Raw genomic sequence first — 22851 nt, 5'->3', positions numbered from 1 at the left:
TATGTCTGGGCCTGTGGTGTCTGTTAGAGTTCTGGGGAAAAGCTGCTTGTTGACTGGTGAGGCAGTTGTGGCTGGTGTGGTCCACGCCACAATGGCAGAAGTCTGCTGGGATTTGGGGTGGGGGGCCCAGTAGCAGCAAGGTCAGGTAGGAGCCGGGATGGTGTTGGCCTGGGGAAGGTTCACCAGGGACAGAATCCAGGGAGGGGTACAGTTCCGCTGGCAGATGGGCCACTCACCCATTCTGACTTGTGTGGCCTGGGACTCAGTAGTCGCCATTATTTTTATGATAACAAATATGTCTTTAGAATTTGGAGCTGGACTCAGATGAGGTGGTTCCAATTTTGTTTGCAACATCCAGAGCATTGTTATCATGAGCCAGATGGATATCTCCTTCTCTACATCAGGTTTGATGAGTATAGCAGCCTGTCTGATCTGATGAATGTTGGATGTGACTTCACAGCGAACACATTTAATCTTCTGTCTTCTTCATGGCTGTCTCAGCAGTCTGGCCAATGATGCTGGCATAGTGGTTAAGGCTGTTTCTCCTGGGGGTTCTATTGTGAGAGTATTTAGGCCTCTTCTGCAGCCACAGAAGCTTGGACCTTGACTGAAGGTTGGAGTGAGGATATGCTTCTTCATATGGTAGACATCTTCCAGCACACCCGTGCTTTGACTGCAGCGCAGGAAGGAACTTCCTTTTTTTTTTTTTTTCTTCACTATTTTGTCAAAAATACTGTTATAAACCACCATGTACTTGCTAAGAATCAAAACTGAGTCCTCTAAAAGAGCAGCCAGTACTCTGAACTGCTAAGCCATCTCTCAAGCCCTTGGGTGAAATTAATCAATGACAGTTACCTCCCCCATCTACATATTACAAGCACTTCTGAACATAAACCTAATCATCTCTCCCTCCTTAATTTCTGTGCCTGGTAGAAGTTTAGTTCTGTTTTGACTTTTTCACTTTTTCACTTTTGCTGTGTGTAATGTGGTCCAAAACGTCTTCTTCATACTTCCTGCTGAAACAGTGGCTTCAGATCCATTTAGTGAAGTTCTGTTGATAAACTCTCCATTTTCTTTCTCTGAAAAATATTTTGTTTCAACTTTTAAAATATATTTAGATACATTTAAAGTATTGTGTTGCATATAACTTTGTCATTGTTTTTACTTCAGGCTATTGTGTCAACTATCAGTCAATTTGTAATCAGTTTCCTTCTGTATGATTTTCAGACCTCTTTGGCTTTGATATCAGTGTCTAACCCTGTGAATCATTTGTTGATCTGATCTATAATTTATGCTGTTTGGGATTCATCTAACTTCCTAATCGGAGGTTTATTGTCTTGCCGTTCCTGGAAATCCTAAACGCTCATCCTGATTATTCTTTCTCTCTGTGTATCTTTCTGTCTCTGTCTCTCTGTCTGTCTGTCTCTCTCTTTTTCTTCCTTTCTCCCTCCCTCCCTCCTTCCTCCCCTCTCTCTCTCCAGGATCTCACAATGTATGCCTGCCTACTCTAGAACTCATACATGTCCCCGTCTCTGCCTTCTAAGTGTGGGATTAAACGTGTACACCACCATCTACAATGCCTGGCTCTTTAAAAACGTTTATTTATTAATTCATTTTAAGTGCATGAGCATTTTGCTTGCATGTATGTGTACCATGTATGTGCCTGGTGCCTGGTGCCTGCTAAGGTCAGCAAAGTAGGTCAGATCTCTAGCACTGGAGTTACAGATGTTTGTGAGCTGCCCTGTATGTTCTGGGTACTGGACCCAGGTCCTCTGTAAGAACAGAAAGTGATCTTAAGTTACAAGCCATTTCTCCAACCCCCATGATGTTTCCCTTTGATTCTTTCTGGTAATCTACGTGCAATTTAAGAGACTCCCCTCTGTTCATATTTCAGTTTTTACTTTTCTGTTCAGTCCTCAGAATTTTTCTGCTTTTGTTTTCTAGTTTCTCCATTTTTTTTAGGTATATGAAATTATTTGCTGTGTTCTAACTTAATGACTGTATTTTTAAAATGATTTATGTCATTAGATCTATTTTGCGTTACTTTCCTGTTTTTTTTTTTTTTTCTTTTTTTTTTTGGTTTTTCGAGACAGGGTTTCTCTGTGGTTTTGGAGCCTGTCCTGGAACTAGCTCTTGTAGACCAGGCTGGTCTCGAACTCACAGAGATCCGCCTGCCTCTGCCTCCCAAGTGCTGGGATTAAAGGCGTGCGCCACCACCGCCCGGCCGTTATACTTTTTATTTTGTTTTATTATTTATTTATTTTGGTTTTTCAAGATAGATTCTCTGTGCAACCCTTGCTTCCTGGCTATCCTGGAACTCACTCTATAGACTAGGCTGGCCTCAAACTCAGAGATCCGCCTCATTTGCCTCTTGAGAGCTAGGATTAATGACATGAGCTAACACCTTCTGGCCTATTATATTTTCAATTCTCTTTCTTAAATATACTACAAACATAATTATGTTTATGTACCTGGCTAATATATACATACTCTTTTAGATCTGATGATTGTTTGATTGTCAATTCATAAAAAACATTTCTTCATGTTTAGTGATTTTTTTATTGTACATTTGTGGTTTTTTTGACACATATTATGGAAATTCTATGAAATCTCAATTTAGAAAATAGCTTCAAGAGAAGTTTTACTTTTGTTTCTCTTGCCTACGACCAATTTAGGTGATAATTTCAGGTTATGGATTTTCATGTCACCTAAATCATACAAGTTCAGCTCCCAAATCTCCTTTTGTTTCTCTAGCAACCATTGTTTGAACTCTACTGGGTAGGGATTTACACTTGGAAATTATTCAGAACAGACTTTTTACTGACCAGAGCCAAATTCAGAGAGCCTGATCTATGAAAACCATATCACTCATTTACCTATTGCAGTTCTGCGTGCCACGTGTGTCTGATGAAGCCTGTAGTGTGGACCTCAAGGATCAGGACGTGCCTCAGAGCAAATGATGCTTCAGCGTTCCCCCACCGCTATGGCTCTCTGGCCATTACTGCTTTCTTCATAGAATGCTTTTATTTCTCTGTTACTAGTTCAACCATACATTGGAGTGTGTGTATGTATGTGTGTGTCTGTGTCTGTGTGTGTGTTTGCATATATTCAGCACTTTTGGCTATGCTTTCCATGAAAGGCTTTCTGTTGCCCTGTGTTAAAACAAGTTCTTAAAAAAAATATGCTGAATGTAAGTCATGTAAAAATCAATAAAAATCATATATAGAGTATGTCATAGAACTTAAGTATGTGTGTAGAACTTAACCTTTAAATATTTAATCAGTTATATTGCACCTCTCATCTAAATTAGAACCAATTTTAGAAAGAGAGACAGTAAGTAAAATGGTAGATCAGACACTACTGTTGTTAAAAGTTGAAGAAATATGGAGAGTGTTTCTTTTATCACCTTTGTCCAGGAAAGTGTCCAGGACTTGAGAAAGAGGGTCACAGTTCTTGACTGCCAATTGCGAAAATCTGAAATGGCTAGGAAAACCTTTAAGGCATCTACTGAAAGGCTCCTTCATTTTGTAGAGGTAAGTTTTCTCTAAACCACTTGTGCATCTGTGGATTTTGATAGACTCAGGGATCCTGAAAACAATCCCCTGTACATACTGAGGTATAACTATATTACATTGTTTTGTTAAAAATTCTTGTCAGACCTGAAGGCACAAGGTTGTAATCTAGCTTCTTGGGATCCTGAGGCTGGAATAGAGCAAATCCAAGACTGTCTTAGGCAACTAAATGAGACCCTGTCTCAAAATAAAAAGTTAAGAGGAGGGGTGGAAATATATTTCTGTAGTAGAATACTGACCTAGCAAATGATGTCCTAAACTCAGTCCCCAGTGCTGAGAGAAGAAAAGAGGACGGGAAGGAGGGAGGGGAGTAAGTACTGTCACAGAAAAATGTCATGGTGTTTGGTGACTACAGAAATACCTCTGTTTCAAAACAGCAATTCTAATTTGCAGTCAGATTTAGAGGAAAAAATAGCTAATATTACATGGATTGTTAGTAATAAATATGCATGTAATAAAACATACTGTGCTTTAATACTCTCCTAAAAACCCGATACCATGTAGACATAGTTGGGTAACTATTCACGCTATCATGAAGTGCTAGAGTGTTGACTTTCCTTACCAGTTAGGAGTGCTTGCTGCTCTTGGGAAGCTCCCGAATTCAGTTCCCAGCACCCATGTCAGGTGACTCACAACCACCTTGACTGCAATTCCACGGAAAGCAACACCCTCTTCTGGCCTCTGCAGAAGTATACACACACACACACACGTACACACACATACACACATGTACACACACATACACACACGTACACACACTCTAGAGAGGACACACACAGAGAGAGATAAATTAAATACAAATATTTTAAATAAATAAATATCTTATAATTATTTCCAAGTAGAATTTCATGTGAATATAATTGACTCACCCACCATAATAGGATCATCTGTATACTCAACGAAGGAGGAAATTGTAAATATTGAATAATCAAGCAAAGTTTCTGGTTTTGTTTCTAAGCTCTCAAACTTAAGAATCTCCTTTACCATCTTACTTGTCACTAGGCTGTACAGGAAGTGCTTCTGGATAGTTCTGGCCCTTTCTCAAATCTAAGGTAAGAGCGCACTGCTGTACGTGGACACTGATTTCTTTGTGGGTGATTGTGGTGAAAATACTCTCAGGTAGTTTCAGGATGCAGTGCGATTCCCACTGAACGCTTTTTAACTTTTTGGAAGGAAGTGCAGGAACATACTGTTTAGGCTCCATCTCTTTAAAAGAAACTACAGGAAGCATTTAGACAGCCATTGTAACTTCATACTCTAAGATTGCGGATTCACACATCCTGTCTGTGTGTGGGTAAGCCGCTGGTGGCAGACGCACCGCCGAAGATGTCTCAGCCTGGCAGATGCGTTACGTCAAATAGAATTTTGCAAAACATATTTCCACAATCAACTTCTTTCATTTTCATCATTCGGTAGATATAAATAAAAGAAGCATGTTTGTATACTACACCTTGATTTGTTATTATCCACAGCATGCTGCTGTCTCAGGATTTCTCACAGCACCTACAACACACATAAGGCTTGTCTGTCCTAGACTTTGGTACATGGTGAAGAGCATCAACTGAAGAAAAATGGCTACCGGCCTGTGCTGAAAATGCTTGTTTCCTTATGACTGCCATAGTTCATACTGCATCCATCTCCACCAGTACCACTTTCAGAAACACAAACTACTATCATCGAGGAAACAGCAGCTCAATAGGGGAAATAAGAGCCACACACAGGCTTCTGCCTCTAATACCAGTACTGGGGAGGCCGAGACAAGAGAATTTGTGTTGAATTCAAGACCAGCTAGCATGGTTACAGTGAGACCTTCTCTTTAAACAAAAAAAGAGGGGAAAATAATGTATAAAGTTGCTGGCTTTTGCATTAATTTTAATATGTCATTTCTTATTGTGAAAGAATCAGGCATTTTTGTTGTTAACCATATTGCTTACAATATAATTCTGTGAATTCTGTGACTACTGTTTTTGTTAGGATTTGAAAACGCTCAGTAGCCATACCTCTGTTTTACATGTTAGCTGTGCCCCACCCCTCAGTCTCATTTCGACCTTTACTAATTCAGATTTTAATATTAAATACCAAGTTTAAAAATAATTAGTTAAAAGCCAAAAGCCAGTCCTTACCGTAAAGCACTTCTTAGAAGAAAAAAGACCACTTTAAAAGCTGCAGTATCGGAGCTGTGCCTTGTAAGCTAAACACTACCACAATCCTGGGCTCCCGTCTTAATATACCACATCTTCTTTGTCGCCTTGGCCACTTAACACAGAGTAAAGCCTATGTGTTTGAATTGGGGATTTCTTAAGTTCATCCTTGTGAGTTAATGCCTTCATGTTTAAAAGATGGGCTGTTTTTTTTCAAACTAGAGTTGTCTGTCTTCTTTTTTGAGGAAAATGTTGTGTTCTAAATTATGTCATAATGCATTTATTTCAGATGTCACTTTAGTTAAACTCTGGAACAAAAAACAAAAAGTAACAAATATGTAAAAGAGATTTACAAGGGCGAAGGGGGGCTGTCAGAGTGGGAGGGAAATAGGATCATGGAGCATAGCCAGAATGCACTGCATATCGGTATATAAGTATGATATTATCAATGAACAAAATTTATTAATAAAAAATAAAATAAAATGTCATAGTAAAATATAAAGCTTACCGGCTGTTCTGTAATTAGGAAAAACAAATGAGAGGATTTAATAGATAATTTCTTAAGTAAATATACATGTATTGAATTTATAATTAATATTATTATCAGGAATAAAAACATCTGTTTATTAAATTAAGGTTTATATGTGTAGTCTGAAATTGTGCAAAAATAGAACAAAAAGACCCAAAAAATCACTTAAGACGCAGGCTTGCCTTCATTTACTTCCTCCTTATGTATAAAGTCAAAGGACTTCTTACAATATGCCTATTAATACATAATAAACAAGTGAAAGCAGAGATACTAGTCTCTGTGATTCAGAGCTTGTATGGCTCTATGGATATAACATTGCCAGAATTAGAAATATGTTTGTACAAACACAGTGGCGATGAGTTCAGGCTTAGCAAAGATGCACCGATGTCGCTGTACCGTATGCTCAAGGCCATCCCGTTGCCCACACAGTAACAGAAGAGCTGTGATGGCATCGCAAACTTCGCTCCCGCGGCTGGGAAGGAACGGACGCAGTGTCCCAGCAGCCCTGCTTCTGGAATCCAAGGAGCTCGCTAGAGCTGTTCGCGCCATACTTGATATGGACTGTAAGTTGTCTTCTTTTTTTTTTTTTTGTACTTTTTTGATAATTTGTTAAAGCAGAAGAAAAAAACTCAATTCTGATAGTATAATTGCATGAAATACATTTGTCTACAGTAAAATTGATAGCTACTCATTAAAACATTAACATGCTGATTATGGAAAAGAATATTGACTTCATTTAAAGATGACGTCTAACTGAAAAGAGCTAATTAATACATTTCTTTACTTCTATTTTCTTCCAAAATATCTTTGATGTTAGAAAATAAATATCAAAATAAATCGTGCTAGAATCCTGAAGGATGATCCAGTGCTGAGGAAGAGTTTAAAAATATGCAGCAGGTGTTGTAATATTGAATGAAGTTGAGTGAGGCCTGATGGTACAAGGCCGTACCACGAGCACCCGAGATGAGGCAGGCTCCTGCTGCAGAAGATACTGAGCAACACTGAAAGAAATAGAAAGCTCTGGTGAGACATAGCCAGTCATGGTGGCTTCCAACATGAGCCCTGGCTCTTGGGCGCCAGAGGCAAGAAGATTTCTTTGATTTTGAGGCTAGCCTGGGTTACATAATGATTGCTAACACAGCCTAGGTTAAGTATTGAGGACCTTTCTCACAAGACCAAACTAAAGAAAAACAAAATACTAAAAAACTTATTGAAATAGTGAGCTAAGTTAAACCATGAGGGAAGGAATAAAAAAAAAAAACCACGAACAGGACTGACCAAGAGCAGACTCTGGGGTCAGGGAGCAGGGTAAGTAATGAAAAGGCTGGGGGGAGACTGAACCGGTTCTCTGCTCTTCAGAGCGGCCGCCTCAGGCCGAGAGAAGCCGCTGTGTGGGAACCATGTTTCAGCACTGGGGATCTTTCAAGTCAACACTGTGGTTTTAAGAGAAGCAGACCCGTTTCTAAGTAACTCCCCACACCCAGCACAGCGTCCTCGGGGAACACCTAAATGACTGGACACTTCATCTTTCCCTCATCGTGTCCCCAGGCACTCTGCCTCTTCATGAGAATTTCAGCTTTTAATAACTGTTTTCAACATACCACTTATTTTCCTGCATTGAAAATTATAGGTGATTCTTCTAACTCTAACATTTATAAAAATCAATAATAACATGTCAGTGCTATAAAATAGAAAAAAATAAAAGGAATATGATTCACGGCAGAATGATCTCAATAGCTGAAGTCTTCTCCAACAGCACTAGACGGTGTCAAATTATAATGCTGTTATCTGCACATAGAGTCCCTACAAAAGTGAGAGCCATGTGGGTAGATTAACACAGTCACCTTCAGTTCTCAGTTCAAGTAGCACAAGGTCACTGGCATCTGTAACCTGATTGTCTGAAATGGTGAACAGCTCCTGGCAAAATTCTGAACAAAGGAAAATGGAGTGCTTTATTAATTTACTCAGTGCTTCCAAGCCTGGAAAAACAAGGACATATTTAAACTATGCAAATGTTTTGTGTTTATCTAAAAACAAAATCATATTCCAGGATCAGGTAGCTTAAAATTTTTTAGCAACATGAATTTCTTCTTGGGCATTTGAACATCATATGAGACAGAATAATTCCTTTATGTTAGACTGGGAGGGGTGGGACATCCTTCCTCTCATTACCACGGTGTGCCCCAACACTGCTCCTAAGTAATGCCTCGTGCTTCCCCATAGATGCTCTGGTGGCACCATGCTTCAGCTGAGACCCTGCTCCTCAGCAGCTCACAGTCACCTAGTAACCGTCCATAGGTGCACAGAGCTGTAATAGAGAAATTTAATACAAAGAGAGAAAATGATCACCAGGTAAATGAAGATAATATAATATTCAGAATACGATTACATTTTTAAATAAAATGAATTATTATACTTAAAGATATCATATCCATTATACAAGAATGATTTGCTATTAAAGAAACAAAATCTGAAGAGGATTTTATTTATTCCTGAAAAAAATATTAAATAACCTTTCCTATTTGAATATTGTCAAGATTTTAAAAAGCACTACTCATATTAGATATCCTAGCATAAAATTTGCTTTTAACTTAATTTTCTTAAGCTTAGAGGTTCTGTATTATGCAGTAAATATTTACTAATTACAATGCCCATTTAACAGAGATGTTAAGTACTGAAGCCATTCTTTCAACATTATGTATCGGGATGAGAATTTCAAACCTTGCTATACATACCACTTCATTCCATCTTCGTCCCTGCCATCTGGAACACACTCCTGCACTGTTCTCCTTTCCAGTGTGAAGAAGCGGGCTGGCCCACCGGCCTACGGTCACACCATCAGTTAGCAGTAAAGCAGGAATTTATAAACAGCTGTGACTCATTTCAGAGGGTGCGCTGCTCTTGCACTTCAAACTGGAGGTTCTGGTTAGTTGAGGGATCCAGACAGCTGATTAATGGAGTGGTTCTCAACCTCCCTAACACTGAGACCCTTTAACAAAGTTCCTCATGCTGTGTTGACCCCCGACCAAAAAATTATTTCATTGTTACTTCATGTAACAATGTTACTGTTATGAATTGTAATGTAAATATCTGACATGCAGGATATTTGATACCAAACTCTCAAAGGCACTGAGACCCCAGGTTGAGAACCACTGCTGTGGAGGCACTGCTCTAACACCGTATTAGCAAGCAGCATTTTCACTCGCACGCACTTCACAGCACTAAATATACAAACACAAAAGGTACAATGAAGAAAGAATGATGAAATGGAACTTTATACAAAATGCTAATGATATCATTGATTATCCTATTAATCATTGCTCCATTATAAGTCACCCCAAAATTTGATGACCAAAACATTTTAGTATTCTGCCATTTAGTCCTGTGGAGTAGCTAGGTTCAGCTGGACAGTTCTTAGTAGGGAATTCAGACGTGGTTATAGTCGGTCATTTGATGTTTCTAGTAGGCTGGACATCTAAATGCCAACTCCGGTACCTGTTTTTTATACCCTCTCCAGCACAGGGGCCTTGGTAGTTAAATATACATGGTGCACAAAGCTCCCACACAGATGGTCAAATGAGCAAGAGGGAAATGGCCTCCTTCTGGGGCCGAGCTTCAGAAGCTGCACGCCCTTAACCTCTACCATGTTCTCTACATGCGTGCAGATGATTCCAAAGATTGGGTAGGCAGATGTTATCTTCTTGGTCACCTTTGAAGGATATCATTTTCAACGTTAGAGTGAAATAATGAGTTAGTCGTAATGGCTACATACCATCGTCCTTGGGTCAGTTTATATGTGGCACTTAGAACAGCATGTGGTCTTTGTTGCTGTCCCTTCCCTTAATATTTTCCCCTGCTCTCTGTGTTGCTCCAGCATTCCTCTGTCCATCCTATTCCCTTCTTCTAACCTTCTCTAAGCTAGGAACCAAATGCATCCAGGTGGATGGATGAAAGACTGACTGGATGGGTGGATGATCGATGGTAGGAAGGATGGACAGATAGACAGATGAACAGGTAGGTAGGGATGCAAATGAGTAATCAGGGAAAAGGAGATAATGTCCTAATTGTCAAAACATTTAGTTGTAGGTATAATTCTGCCTAGTAAGTAGCATTGCTTGGCTTGAACTAACATTCACAGACCCTTTGGTAACTTTTGACCTAACAGATCCATTATTGAAGATTGGAAGCCATCCCCTAAAGTACTGTCTGTTCACTTTATAAGATGAATGTGTGTTTAAATTTTTATGTAATCTAATGCATTTTAAAAATAGAGCTATATGTCATAAAAACATAATAATTCATTATATGAAGGATTTCTCTGAGCGTTTTAGGAAGGACTAACCCCAGTCACTTCTGATAAATATGTGTAGCTCAGAATTCTGTGTATTAAACACTTTTATGATTAGGTGGGAAGAATAGAGGGAAACACCTGCATGGACATAGCCCAGTGGACGTCGCTGCCATTAATTTTAATTACCTCACTAACATCAACCATTATCTCTGTCAAACATGATTATTCAAGGAAAATATTTGAAATTCAGCAGGACTTTGGAAGAGAACAGAAATCTGACGCATGCACTTTTTATCCTTTGTGAGATTATACATGCTTTGATGTTTCAAACCAGAAAACAGTTCTACACTGACTGCTTATTTAAAGTATAGCTGTTAATGTTGGCATGTTTTGTCAGTGTTTTTCAACTTTATAGGCATAGCTCTTTAGGTTTAATGAGTCTTTCTTTTTCTGTAAGCAGTGATTTTTTTTCATGTATATAATAAGAAACAGAAAATTACTAGAGTGAGGTAGCTCAGTCAGCCAAAAACCCCCAACCTCATTTCTTTTGCTTTACTTATCTGTGTATTTCTAGCTATAATGTGAAATAGTCATTTGGGCAATTGCCTCTACTTTCTTTTAATATGAATGCACTCCAGGATGTTATACTAAAGTTTTTCCTTAAAAATATGTAGGATAAGCTCTCTTGTACCTAACAGCTTAAAAACAAGCTCAGAGGACTATAACAAGTCTTTCTCTGTCCCTCCAGCCAGCTCCCAAATAATACCATGGAGACTTCCTATTAATTATGAAAGCTAGGTCTATAGCTTAGGCTTGTTCTTAACTAGTTCTTATAACTTAAATTAACCCGTTTATATTCATCTATATTCTATCATGTGACGTTACCTATCTTTCATCTTGCACCTCCTGTTTCCTCTCTCTTTGCTCCTAGCTTCCTCCTCTTCATCCTTTCTCTCTCCCAAAATCCCACCTATATCTCCTGCCTAGCTATTTACCATTCAGCTTTTATTACACCAATCATAGTCATACATTTTCACACAGTGTACAAATATCCCACAATGAAAGATAATCCTGAACCCATTCTGGATTCCCTATTTTTCTGAACTCTGATAAAATCCCCCTTCTAAAAATGTCAAATAATTGCATTTTGCATCCATTTTTAGACTATTCCTGAAACCTAAGCTAGGATCTCCATATGTAGAATTCCAGGGAGCATGTATGCTTTCTACACTGTAAGTATGGCCTTCCCATCCTCATCAGAGTTCCTGTGGAGACAGATGTCAAGACGTATGTGAGTCCACATGGACTGGAGCTCTGCAGAGTCTCTGAGCTTCCTTAGAGGTGCTCCAGGAAGCACAGTGGCTGTTCATTCTCTCTCTGGACAGATGACTTAGCCTTCAGCTCCATTGTCTCATATCAAAACTAGAGGATGCAGTGGGGTACATGGAAAGTGCTCCATGGAGCTGAAGCTAAAGATGGTCTAAGTCTGGCTAATGCTACTGCTAAGGTGACTGCTGGGTTACATGATAATTATATACAGCAAGTAATTGAAATTCCCTTTCTGTTCGGCAAGTATTTGGTTGTTGTCTGAAGCTTCATTCAGCATGGATCCATTAAGAAAGGAGGTAGACAGGAGCTCTTCTGAATATAAAGCTTTTAACAATATTGCTTTTAGTTAAAGTGTGATCACCATGGGGAACTGTGGGGACGTGTTTTCATCAGCACCTTATCTTTCTACTGTCTATTGGTAACCATGACAACCTTTGGTCTGTTCTACTGTATTTAGTAAAACAGTATGGAGGGAAGACAGACATCTTCAGTGGAACTCTGGAAAGGCTCTCCCAATCTCTGTCATATCTGCATGGCCAACATCACTGTGTAATCACCGTGTGAATTAACTGCTGCTTCGTCTTTGATTGACATAAAGATTGACAGAATTATCATGAAGCAAAAGCAAAAACACCCAGTTCTGACTTAAAATAGCTTTAAAACTTCCTGCCTTTAAGATTCTCAAAGAAATGAAAAAATAGGTTGTAAAAACATCCTTTCAATAGTCAAAAGCCAGAAGTAGAAATATGTAACATACTTACATACTTTTCTCATTCAAGCTCTTATAAACAGGTATGAATGCATAGTTATGTAAAGGCCACTGCATTAAAACAAGAAAATATAGCGGTCAAGACTTAGGAGAGCTTAGAATTAAGATTGTAGTTATGCTCAAACCTTCCAGTTCTGCCCGCACATTTAAATTGGCATTTACAATTGAGTGTACACTTTAAAAGATTGAAAGAGAGATGTGTCTACACAAGAAACAAGAAGAATATATCATAGCTGGTGTCTTAAGCTTGGTGTTTCACAGAACTGAGATGCAGTTGCAGCTAAATTTTCTACACCCACAAGGACCTAAATGATGCCAGAAAAGGAAGCACAGGGCATGGATCATTTTGTAAGGAATACACTTTCTTCTCTCTCAAATTACTCATCTATTAGGCATTTAAAAAAAAAAAACCATAACAACTTGGGAGCCATCTGGACTTACCACTAATTAAAGTTGAAGTAAACATTCCCATCAACTACAGGTGGGAATGTAATTTGGCACAACGTTCTTCAGTACACACACACACACACACACACACACACACACACACACGAGCTTTCTAAAGAGCCTTTGAAAAGTTTTTTAATGTTAAAATATGTTTTAAAGTATCACATATTTTAACTCACTAATCTCAACTATTGGTATTTTTACAAAGTGAGTAATAAAAGATATATGTGTAAATATTTTGATTACAGCATTTCTTATTTTAAAAAGTGAAGGTCCAAACTGTTAGAAATTGGTTGACTAATTAAGATTTACTCAGCCATCTTCCCAGAAGCACCAACCCTCTGAGGATATATCATTGTCTATGCAAGCATCCTCCATCAATTCTGCTGATTCATTAATTAGCAATAGTTTAACTCTATTTTTTAACTTACTTGTATTACAAATATGCAAGTGTTTTTTTTTTGTATGTCTGTGTGCCACCTGCCCGTGTAGTACCCACTAAGTCCAGAAGAGGGCATTAGAGCACCTGGAACAGGAGTCACAGGTGTTTTTGAGTTTCCATGTTGGTGCTGGGAACTGAGCCCAGTCCTCTGCTAGAGCAGTAGAACTGTTAACTGTTGAGTCCAGGATTTTAACTCTTAAAAGTAGGATCTCAACTTGGTGTGTCTTCTCTTAATGCTCTGAGACAATAACTGACACCTTTATCAAGTCTCAGGGCATCCTTTCCAAGATCAAAAACCAACTGTAAGAAGATAACTCAATTTTTTAGAAATATGTAACATATTTAGTATAGAAGCAAAATGGAAGATGCTTGAGCCAAGGAGAAAACATCTCATAAAGTGGGGAAAGACAGTGGTGAGAAGTGGGGAGAGACAGTGGTGTGAAGTGGAGAGAGATAGTGGTGTGACACCTTAAACATCTCATGAAGTGGGGAGAGACAGTGGTATGAAGTGGGGTAAAGTGGTGTGAAGTGGGGATAGATAGTGGTGTGATGTGGCGGCAAGGCAGTGGTGCGAAGTGGGGGAGAGACAGTGGTGTGAAGTGGAGAGAGACAGTGGTGTGACGTGGAGAGAGTGGTGTGAGTGGGGAGAGACAGTAGTGTGGCGTGGAGGAGAGACAGTGAAGTGGAGAGAGATAATGGTGTGACGTGGGGACAAGGCAGTGGTGTGAAGTGGGGGAGAGGCAGTGGTGTGAAGTGGGGAAGAGGCAGTGGTGTGAAGTGGGGGAGAGACCGTGGTGTGAAGTGGGGAAGAGGCAGTGGTGTGATTTCCGAAAAGCCTTCAGGATTCTTCGTTGAGACTCCTCCCTTCTCTGAGGACCAAAGTTCATCCTTCATGTTTTCTCATTCCCACTGCTCTGTGCCTCACGCTTCCATCATTTTTTAAATTTCTCCTCATAGTATATTTTAATGATTAGCCTGAATTTGTCAGAGAAAAACCATGTTTCTGTGGTGGAAGTCAACTGTACTGTGCAGAATTGGCATTGTGTGATTTGCCTGCCCCAGAGTTGTCCCGTGAGTTATTCATCTGCATCTCTTGGAACTGGTCTGCTAGGCAGTGCCTTACTGTGTGACTGTGTCAGCAGAAAGAAAAGTTAAGCTGTTTTTTCAGAGTCAGTTTCTTCTCTGGAAACTTCATTTTTCAGAGTTGGGTTTCTAAGACTGTTGATATTCAAGAAATGGTAAACATGGATTCCCTTGTATTCTTACAAATGAAAGGTCAGTACCATATGGTTTTACTAAGAAAATGCATTGAATTCAATCTTGGACAACTTAATTCTGGTTAGCTTCAAGAAAAATAATTTCATCTTGGATTAAATTTTATTCCCAGCCCAAAGAAAAGCAAAGAGAAACATAAATCCCTTAAGAAAAGGCAGTATTTTCAATGCATTTCATTCTTTTTCAAACTACTGAGTACCTACAATGGGACAGACTCAGACCTAGGCACTAAAATAGTAATATAAAACACAGAATGCCTGAAGGATTATTCATATTTCCTTGCTGTCCAACAACCTGATAAATGTACCAGGTAAAGATGTTAAACAAATGGTCAAACAAGCAAATATCCTAGTTCCAGAAGGTTATCCACATCCAGAAACCAGCCAGGAGCAGCAAGTACATGAAGATGTGACTTAATGGTCGACAAGGTTCTTCTGAAGAGATAGGACTGGGGTCTCATCACGACTAGAAAAGAACCATGAGAAGGGTTTCTCCAGCCCAGTACAGTAGCTCTGTGCCAGGAACGACCGTGCAGTGTGTGAGGGACAGTAAGAACTAAGCTGTGGACCCAGCAGATGTGAGCAAGCAGATGAGCACTGCGAGATAAGGCTGCAGGTGTGGGCAACCGCTAGCTCGTATAGGGCTTTAAATGGCATGCAAAGATATTCGTCTTTTATTTTAAGAGTCACAGGAAGCCATTGATGGTTTTAAGCAGTGATAAAATAATATGACCTACATTTGCAAAAGTCTTGTAGACAGTTCTTACACTGAAGTATAAGAGTAGCAAGAATGAAGGAAACAAGACTAGTTGGCTGTAGTGATGAGGGTGGGGATAGGATGATGGTCGCGCTGAGTAGCAAAGACTATTTTAAAGAGATACTTACGCTTCTCCATCGGGTAGTAGATGTTAGAAAACCTGAAATTCACTATAATATTTCAGTTTGGTATTCATGTGTCCAGTAGCAATAAACACTTACCTATCACCTTGGATCTTAGACAACTGCTTGCCTTCCTATTGACCTGTCTGTGTATCAATCAATTGACAAATTTGTGCCTTTTTCAATAGGAAAAAAATTCTGAGAAACTGGATGTTGGGCAATTAAGTACTATCAGACCTATAGCAGCAATCTGCCCTTTTTCTGTTGCTGCATAGGAAGTAAATATATACAGCCCTTTGAGTCATACAAATCAAGAAACCATCATGTTTCTTGTATTTAATATATGCAACTCAATTTCTACTGTGAGTCAATCCCAAAGCTACCACAGATGATGGGTTTTCATAGAAGCTCATTTCCAGGAACTTATCTCAGATCTATACTTTAATCCTGTATACTATCGATAGCCTCATGTTATGAAGACATGGTAGACAAGAAAGATTTCATTTCTTTCTCAAGGCAGAAATAAAGTTGTCGAGGGGATTGCAGAATGTGCAAAGTCCAGGATTTAATCAAGTAAAAAAAAAGAAAACAACCTATAGATCCTAGAATGAACATGACTAACAAACTTTAATGTAAACTGAGTTCAAAAAGAAAGGGAGAGCAAATGCGGAGACTGCGCCGAAGGTCACAGATGCATTAGAGGATCCGTGTTGATGGCAATAGACAGGGAATAATCACTCTTCCGTGAGATGAAACACCAGTTATTTTCACAAAGCTAACTTTAATCACAGAATGCCTAGAGTATAATGCCTACTTCCGTCTTGTAGCTAGAGAGGCTGTAAATGATGTCAGACAGAAATGGTTTCCCACTAGGCCTGACAATGTCTCCTTTCAAACTGAAGGCGATCTGTTGAGATAATAATTGGTGGTCTCCAGAGTTCATATGAGGACAGAGAGTTAACAGTTCACATAAACAGGTTGGTAACTGTAACAGGTTTTATAATTGCTTAATATGATAAAAACAGTTCAGTTTAATTCTAAAAGTTCAGCTCCTGCTCGTTCACAACAATATTAATATTATCATTACAGATATTATCTTTAAACTTGTGTCATCAATATAGAATGTTTGCTAACATTTACCATCTATAGTCTTACAATTTAAGCACTAGTTTTATTTCAGTACAGCCTCATTAGCAGCCCTGTGAGATAGGTGTTATTTCCAGTGTGGAAGATAGGAGTTAAAAGCACTTTCTGAGCAGGTGTGGAGGATCTGAGTTCAAATTCCTCATGCCCACATAAAAAGCCAAGGCATGTCTGTGTAGATTCCTATAACCCTCCTGCTGGAGGTAGGAGGAGATAGTAACAGGAGGACTTTCTGGGAGTTACTGGCTCACGGCCTACCTCAAGAGGAGAGACCCTGTCTCAAGGAAGCAAGGTAGAGGATGATGGAGCAAGATGCCTTAATTCTTCCTCTGGCCTATGCAAACAGACAGGCTTGGATGCTTTCACTCATGTGTGTATACACCACATACACTCACACTTACATACATACACAAACACATCATAAAAATATGAAAATATTTACTTCAGTCACAAGCTTAGAAGGAACAGTGTTTCAAGTCTAGGACACCTGGTAAGCCCTTTGAGTGTAATAAGAGTATAGCTGACAGTATGTCACAACTGAATTGGCAAGGTTTTTGCTTGTTTTATGGTTGTTGTTGTTGTGGAGGTTGTTTTTGTTTTGTTTTGATTTTCATTTTTAGAACTATATGAAATCATATGGTCTCAGAATCAATGGCAGCCAAGAGCCAGAAAATATTATGAGCTGTCTCTCTGTAGACTTAGCTTTCTGACTCCAGAGAAGGAATATCATCTTCATAAGGTCAGCTTGAGGATTTAGGGGCGTGGCATGAAATTGCTCTTCAAAACGTCAAGCAGATTGTGTTGGAGAGAGGTTTCTAATTAAAGTCAATGAACAAAATCCATTTGTCTAATTTTCATGACTTAGAGGTAAATGCACAGGATGTAACATCAGTCCTGTTGGGTCAGGTACAAGGTCTCTAACTTGTGATAACCTTGGCTTTCTCAGGACAGAGAAGTGGGAGAGTATTTGTTTTGTTCTCCTTGGAAACTTCTGAACTTTTTTTTCTTAAAGAGAAATCATTTGTTATGTCTGCAATGTAAAGCATCTCTTTAAGGTAAAAAGAATCATAAGACAGCATAGAAACCTCACAGCAAGACCTAAGTGACACCTTTGGGGCCATATATGTATTGCATATAGAGCAGTGGTTCTCAGCCTGTGGGTCACAACTCCTTTGGGGGGTCAAATGACCCTTTCACAGGGGTCTCCTAATACCCTCAGGAAACACAGATAGTTACGTTATGAGTCATAGCAGTAGCAACATTACAGTTAGGAAGTAGCAATGAAAATAATTTATGTTTGGGGTCACCACAACATGAGAACCTGTGGTAAAGGGTGTCAGTGTTAGGAACGTTGGGAAGCACTGAATGGGAAGGGTGTAACACTCTGTAACACTCCTAAAACTGAGAGAGAGGGTATGGCGTCACCGTGGAGTGCTTCTGGAATGTTTGCTGAAACAATATGACTCCATACTAGCCTGGTTTAACTGCCATTCATCCTCAGGACCACATGGTGTGGTAATGCTGCCCATTTCTTTCATAACGCCAGATTTTAATGAAAATTAAAGTTAAAGTAGAATAGGGAGAATATGAGATTGAGAAAATATGCTTCCTAGAGAAGATCATTCACAACCTTAGACAGATAACTAAAACTTGCTTTTTATACATTTATAAATTTTTAAATTAATGTATCTGGCTTCCTAAGTATCATGGGATAAAAAGATTTATCACAGTTGCTTTTACTTTTGACATAAAATTAGTTGTGGATGTCCTAAATGACATCTTTATGCAACTGATTTTTTTTTCTTTTGAGAGACAGGAAAGTGTAGTGCTAAGACGGTGTGCTGCAGAGTTCAGGTTCCAGCCCTGCCACAGATAGGACTGGTTCTTTGGGGTTCTGTCAGCTCCTCCAGCCTCCTTTCTTTGCCCGTGAAGGAGGGAACAGTAACTGCTTTTCACGGTGAGGATTGAAGATTATGCATCTGGGGTGGCCAGCTGCTGTCTCTCAGTGGCTGCCACTTGATACAAACCTTCTCAGTCTCTGTTTGCTCCTTGCCCAATGTTAAACAAATTCCTTCTTTTTCCCTCCTCTTTTTCTTTTCCCCGATGAGACCTTGAAGCCTTGGGAATCAGTGAAGGTTCTCTGTTAATACAAATATACATAATCTATCATCATCCAGTTACTCCTCTAAGAAGTGGATGGAAAACCAAAAAAAAAAAAAAACCAACTAACCAAACAAACAAACAAAAAACCTTGAGACTAACATTTTACTTTTTCAAATAAAATTTGGTGGAAAAACAAAATCACCTCCCCTGTATCTGCACAGCCCTAACTGGGTGCTCTGCACCATTTACTGAGACTTCCTGGTTACAGCGTGTCTATGGAAGGTTATGCCAGATTTCAGAATAATTTGTCTGATAGAATGAGGGTAAGAAAGATCTCAGACGAAGGTTCCTGAGCAGAGAGTCTAGGATGTGAGCGACGATGATACAGCAGAGTGGCTCTGGAGGTGAGAAAAGACGTAAGCCGTGGTGAAGCAGCAGGAGTAGGCTCGGACCATCCAGCGCAGAAATCCCAAAACAGGTCATTTGCTGACTGCTGGCTACCAGGCTGCCATAAGCACGAAGGTCTTCAGTGCTCTTAACCTGACAATTATTTAATATAGACGTGCCTGAATACGTATCACAGAGTCCACGAAAGCAAGGTTGTTTTATTTTGTTTTGTTTTGCTTTTAAACGTGGATTAAATGAGTTCATTCTCATTTTTAGAGACTAGAAAGGAGTGGATGCAATAATTCTAAAAAGTAAACTCCATGGTATAAAATTACAGTCTCAGCAAAAGAAGAAAAGGCAATAATACACAAATCAGCTTCATACGGTTCTTTGATGAATTTAACATGTTTAAACAAAAAATGAGCAGAGAAGCACCTGAAGAATTAAAACAGTGCCGTCCAAAATACTTAAGCAGGATTTACTTAATTATTAGCATACTATTGAACTTATCTGATGTAATGAAATAGGTAAGTTCTGATGTGAAGTAGAACAGGGGAAAGATCTAAAGTGATGTGTTAGGCAAACTCTTCGGGTGGCTCTCGTGGCCTGCGCTTCCTGTGTTGGTGGTCTGGTGTAATCCCTCCCTGTGTTGGTGGTCTGGTGTAACCCCTCCCTGTGTTGGTGGTCTGGTGTAACCCCTCCCTGTGTTGGTGGTCTGGTGTAACCCCTCCCCTGGAACATGTTCAGGACAAGCAGTCTGTTTGTAACCAGTACAGCCCCTTCCAGGTGACAGGATTTCCTGATACATCGCACATGATTTTAATGCCTGTTTTATGCTGGGCTTTCTTGATCATGGGATGCTTCAAAGGGTTGAACTGCTATGCAGGGAAACTCACATGGCCAAGATCTGCAAACCATCTGGTGGAAGCCTTGGATCTTCCTTGAGACAAGCCACAGATAAGACCTCATATATGCTCCATGCTTAGGAGCCTCATGAGATCTTACAGAGAGGACTGCCTGAGCCACTGCCAGTCCCCTTCACTGCAGAATATGGAAGACCATATATAAGTATTGTTTTCAGTAGCTGCAGAGTGAAGTAATTGATTATACTAAGAAAGAAAATTAATAGCACAGGACACTATCATTTCCTTCTAAGTCTCTAATAAGGAAATGACCTTTCTAAGCAAATGCTGACTTTTCTTGGGAATGCAAAGTTCTCTTCTATTGGAATAAGAGACAAAATTATATTCTTAAAGCTTTGAGTCAATTTTCAGACTCCTAGGTTACAGACAGCCTCTCTATTCCCCTGGACCTCTCCATCTGATCGAGGGGAGTGTGAGGGAATGAGAAGGTTGCCCCTCTCCAGGTTTAATTAAGACTGCAGCTCCAGAAGCAGACAGCCGCTGCTGTATGAGAAACGCTGTCACGAATCTTCTCCAGAGGCACACTTCCCGCCTCAGCACGTGCTGTTTCTCAGTCAGCTCAACCCCCCAGTACCTGTCATGGCATTTGACACATAGTTGATGCGCAGTGATTGATGAGTGAACTCCTTATTAAGTTATCTCACCCATACCGAGTACAAGTGGGGAAGAGTCACCTTTCCTTACAAGGACACATCTCTTTATAACCTGGGGAGAGAACAACTATATATAAGAAAAAACAGTGGGTCAACCGTGAAAATACAGAAGCGATTGGTTGACTTTTTGTAAATGAAAAGAATTTTAAATCTCTGATGTGAAAGTGGTCCATTTCACAGTTCTGTTTTTTTCCTTTCCGTCTACAGAATTGTGTTTAGTTTTATATGAGCTTTTGCTTCAGAGTTACTAGATGCCATAAGCTTCTCAGGTTCCAAATGGAACCAGCAGGATGGACTCATTTGTTCTGTCTCTATTCTGTGTCTCCTCATCACACAAAGGCACAAAACTTTTATAGTCTGGCAATAATTCAAATGGCTTTATCTTTTATTCATTTTCATTCTCAGAGCCCCCCTGTGAAGACCCCTTTTGGAAACCAAATTTTAGCATTATTCATCCATGTTTGTCACAGTGAATACCTGAGCATTATACCTCATTATTAACAAGTACTTTAATTATTCCTAATTGCTTTGTTGGACATTACTGATAACAAAAATATACCCCAAAATTTGGCCTCATTCACATGACCTGTAAGTAGAAAATGGACAAGAATGGTGCCGTTGCTTTTACTGTCAGTCAGAATCATTGCATTGTTTTGGCTAAACTAGCAGAAATACATTTTAATTCATAATGTCATTCTTCATTGGGTTGTGTATTTATTCCAAATATTCATTTTCGAAAGAGAGATGACAGGTAACCTGATAGCCATGTGTAGCTAAGACTATTACCTTTCTAACTTTCTGAATTTTTAAGATATTTTCAGAATGAGTTATTTCCTCTGAATCATTCATGCTGTGTGGATATTCTGATTGTTTGACCCTAGTCTATATGCTGCATTATGCATTTCAGATTTTCCAATACACTAAATATTCATTAGTTATGATTCATTAGTCTTGATCTCCTGCCCTGGACAAGGCACTGTGATTGTCATTATATTGGACACAGAGGTAAAACGAGCTATAAGCTCCTCCCTTATGGAGCTAGCCATTTATAGACAGAATCAAACTGTGTATGAATATGATACAACTATAGCATAGAGGGGCCACAGAAGAGTTTCAGATGTTCATGGATTTGGAAGGAGGGAAAATACACTTGTCTCCCATAGAACCTGCAACAAGTTGCCACAAACTTGGTGACTTAAAGCAATGTAGATATATTATCATATAGTTGTGAAAGCCAGAAGTTCAAAATGGGTCTCTCTCTGGCCTAAAATTGAGGTTCAGTGAAAAGCTTCATGCTCTTCTAGGGGCTCTTGAATTTTTAGTTTCTTTACTCAGATTCTCTAGGATACTCACATTGCTTGGCCTCTGGTCTTTCCATCCTCAAAGTCAGCTGGCCAGTTCACATTTTCTCGTACTGCTTCATTCCAGTCCTGGACCTTCTATATCCAGCACCCACTTTTAAGGCTCTCTGTCATTGTGTTGAACAATCACAGTCTCACTAATTTAAGGTGCGATGACACTAGCGGCCGGACTTCTCCCTTACATGTCGCCTAGATCTGTAGACTAGGGTGGAAACAGCTCTAGGGAGACATTATTCTACTTACCATAGGAACAGAAGAAAGGGTCATGAGGAGCAGATGGTCCCTGAAGAATGGGTAAATGTAGGCTCATGAAGGTAGAAGGAAGAACACAGGAATTGCTTTGTAAATGAATAACAAAGTAACAAGCTAAAACATCTAAGGTGAGAAATAAGTAAGAAATTTTTAAAAGATTATTTGGCTTACAACTTGGCTCAGCAAAATATTTTTTAGGGTTTTTTGTCCTAAAAAAAAGTAACTGTGTGTCTGTGTTGCAATCATTCAACTCTCCCATTGTGACAGGAAAGCAGTCGTCGTTACTAAGAAGTGGTTGAGGTGTGTTCTAATAAAACTATATATAAAATCGGGTAATAGACCAGATTTGGTCCCCA

At 39.4% G+C, this 22851-nt stretch overlaps 1 protein-coding gene across 3 annotated transcripts in view; it reads left to right on the top strand.

Moving 5' to 3' along the window:
* Stxbp4 (syntaxin binding protein 4) overlaps positions 1–22851 on the top strand; it is a 161366-nt gene that overhangs the window by 94041 nt on the left and 44474 nt on the right. For 2 of the 3 annotated variants that reach the window (XM_057775538.1, XM_057775539.1), the window contains 3 exons: positions 3417–3533; positions 4575–4624; positions 6672–6805. The exons of the other annotated variant lie outside the window; for it this stretch is intronic. In XM_057775538.1, the coding sequence (XP_057631521.1) occupies positions 3417–3533; positions 4575–4624; positions 6672–6805 (301 nt within the window). The remainder of the gene's footprint in view (positions 1–3416; positions 3534–4574; positions 4625–6671; positions 6806–22851) is intronic. 3 annotated transcript variants of the gene reach the window in all.

The sequence above is a fragment of the Chionomys nivalis genome, chromosome 7 (genome assembly GCF_950005125.1).
Source record: "Chionomys nivalis chromosome 7, mChiNiv1.1, whole genome shotgun sequence".
In the NCBI taxonomy this organism is placed as follows: Eukaryota; Metazoa; Chordata; class Mammalia; order Rodentia; family Cricetidae; genus Chionomys; species Chionomys nivalis.
The sequence above is the reverse complement of the archived record's forward strand: the minus strand, read 5'-3'. Positions and strand labels throughout refer to the sequence as shown.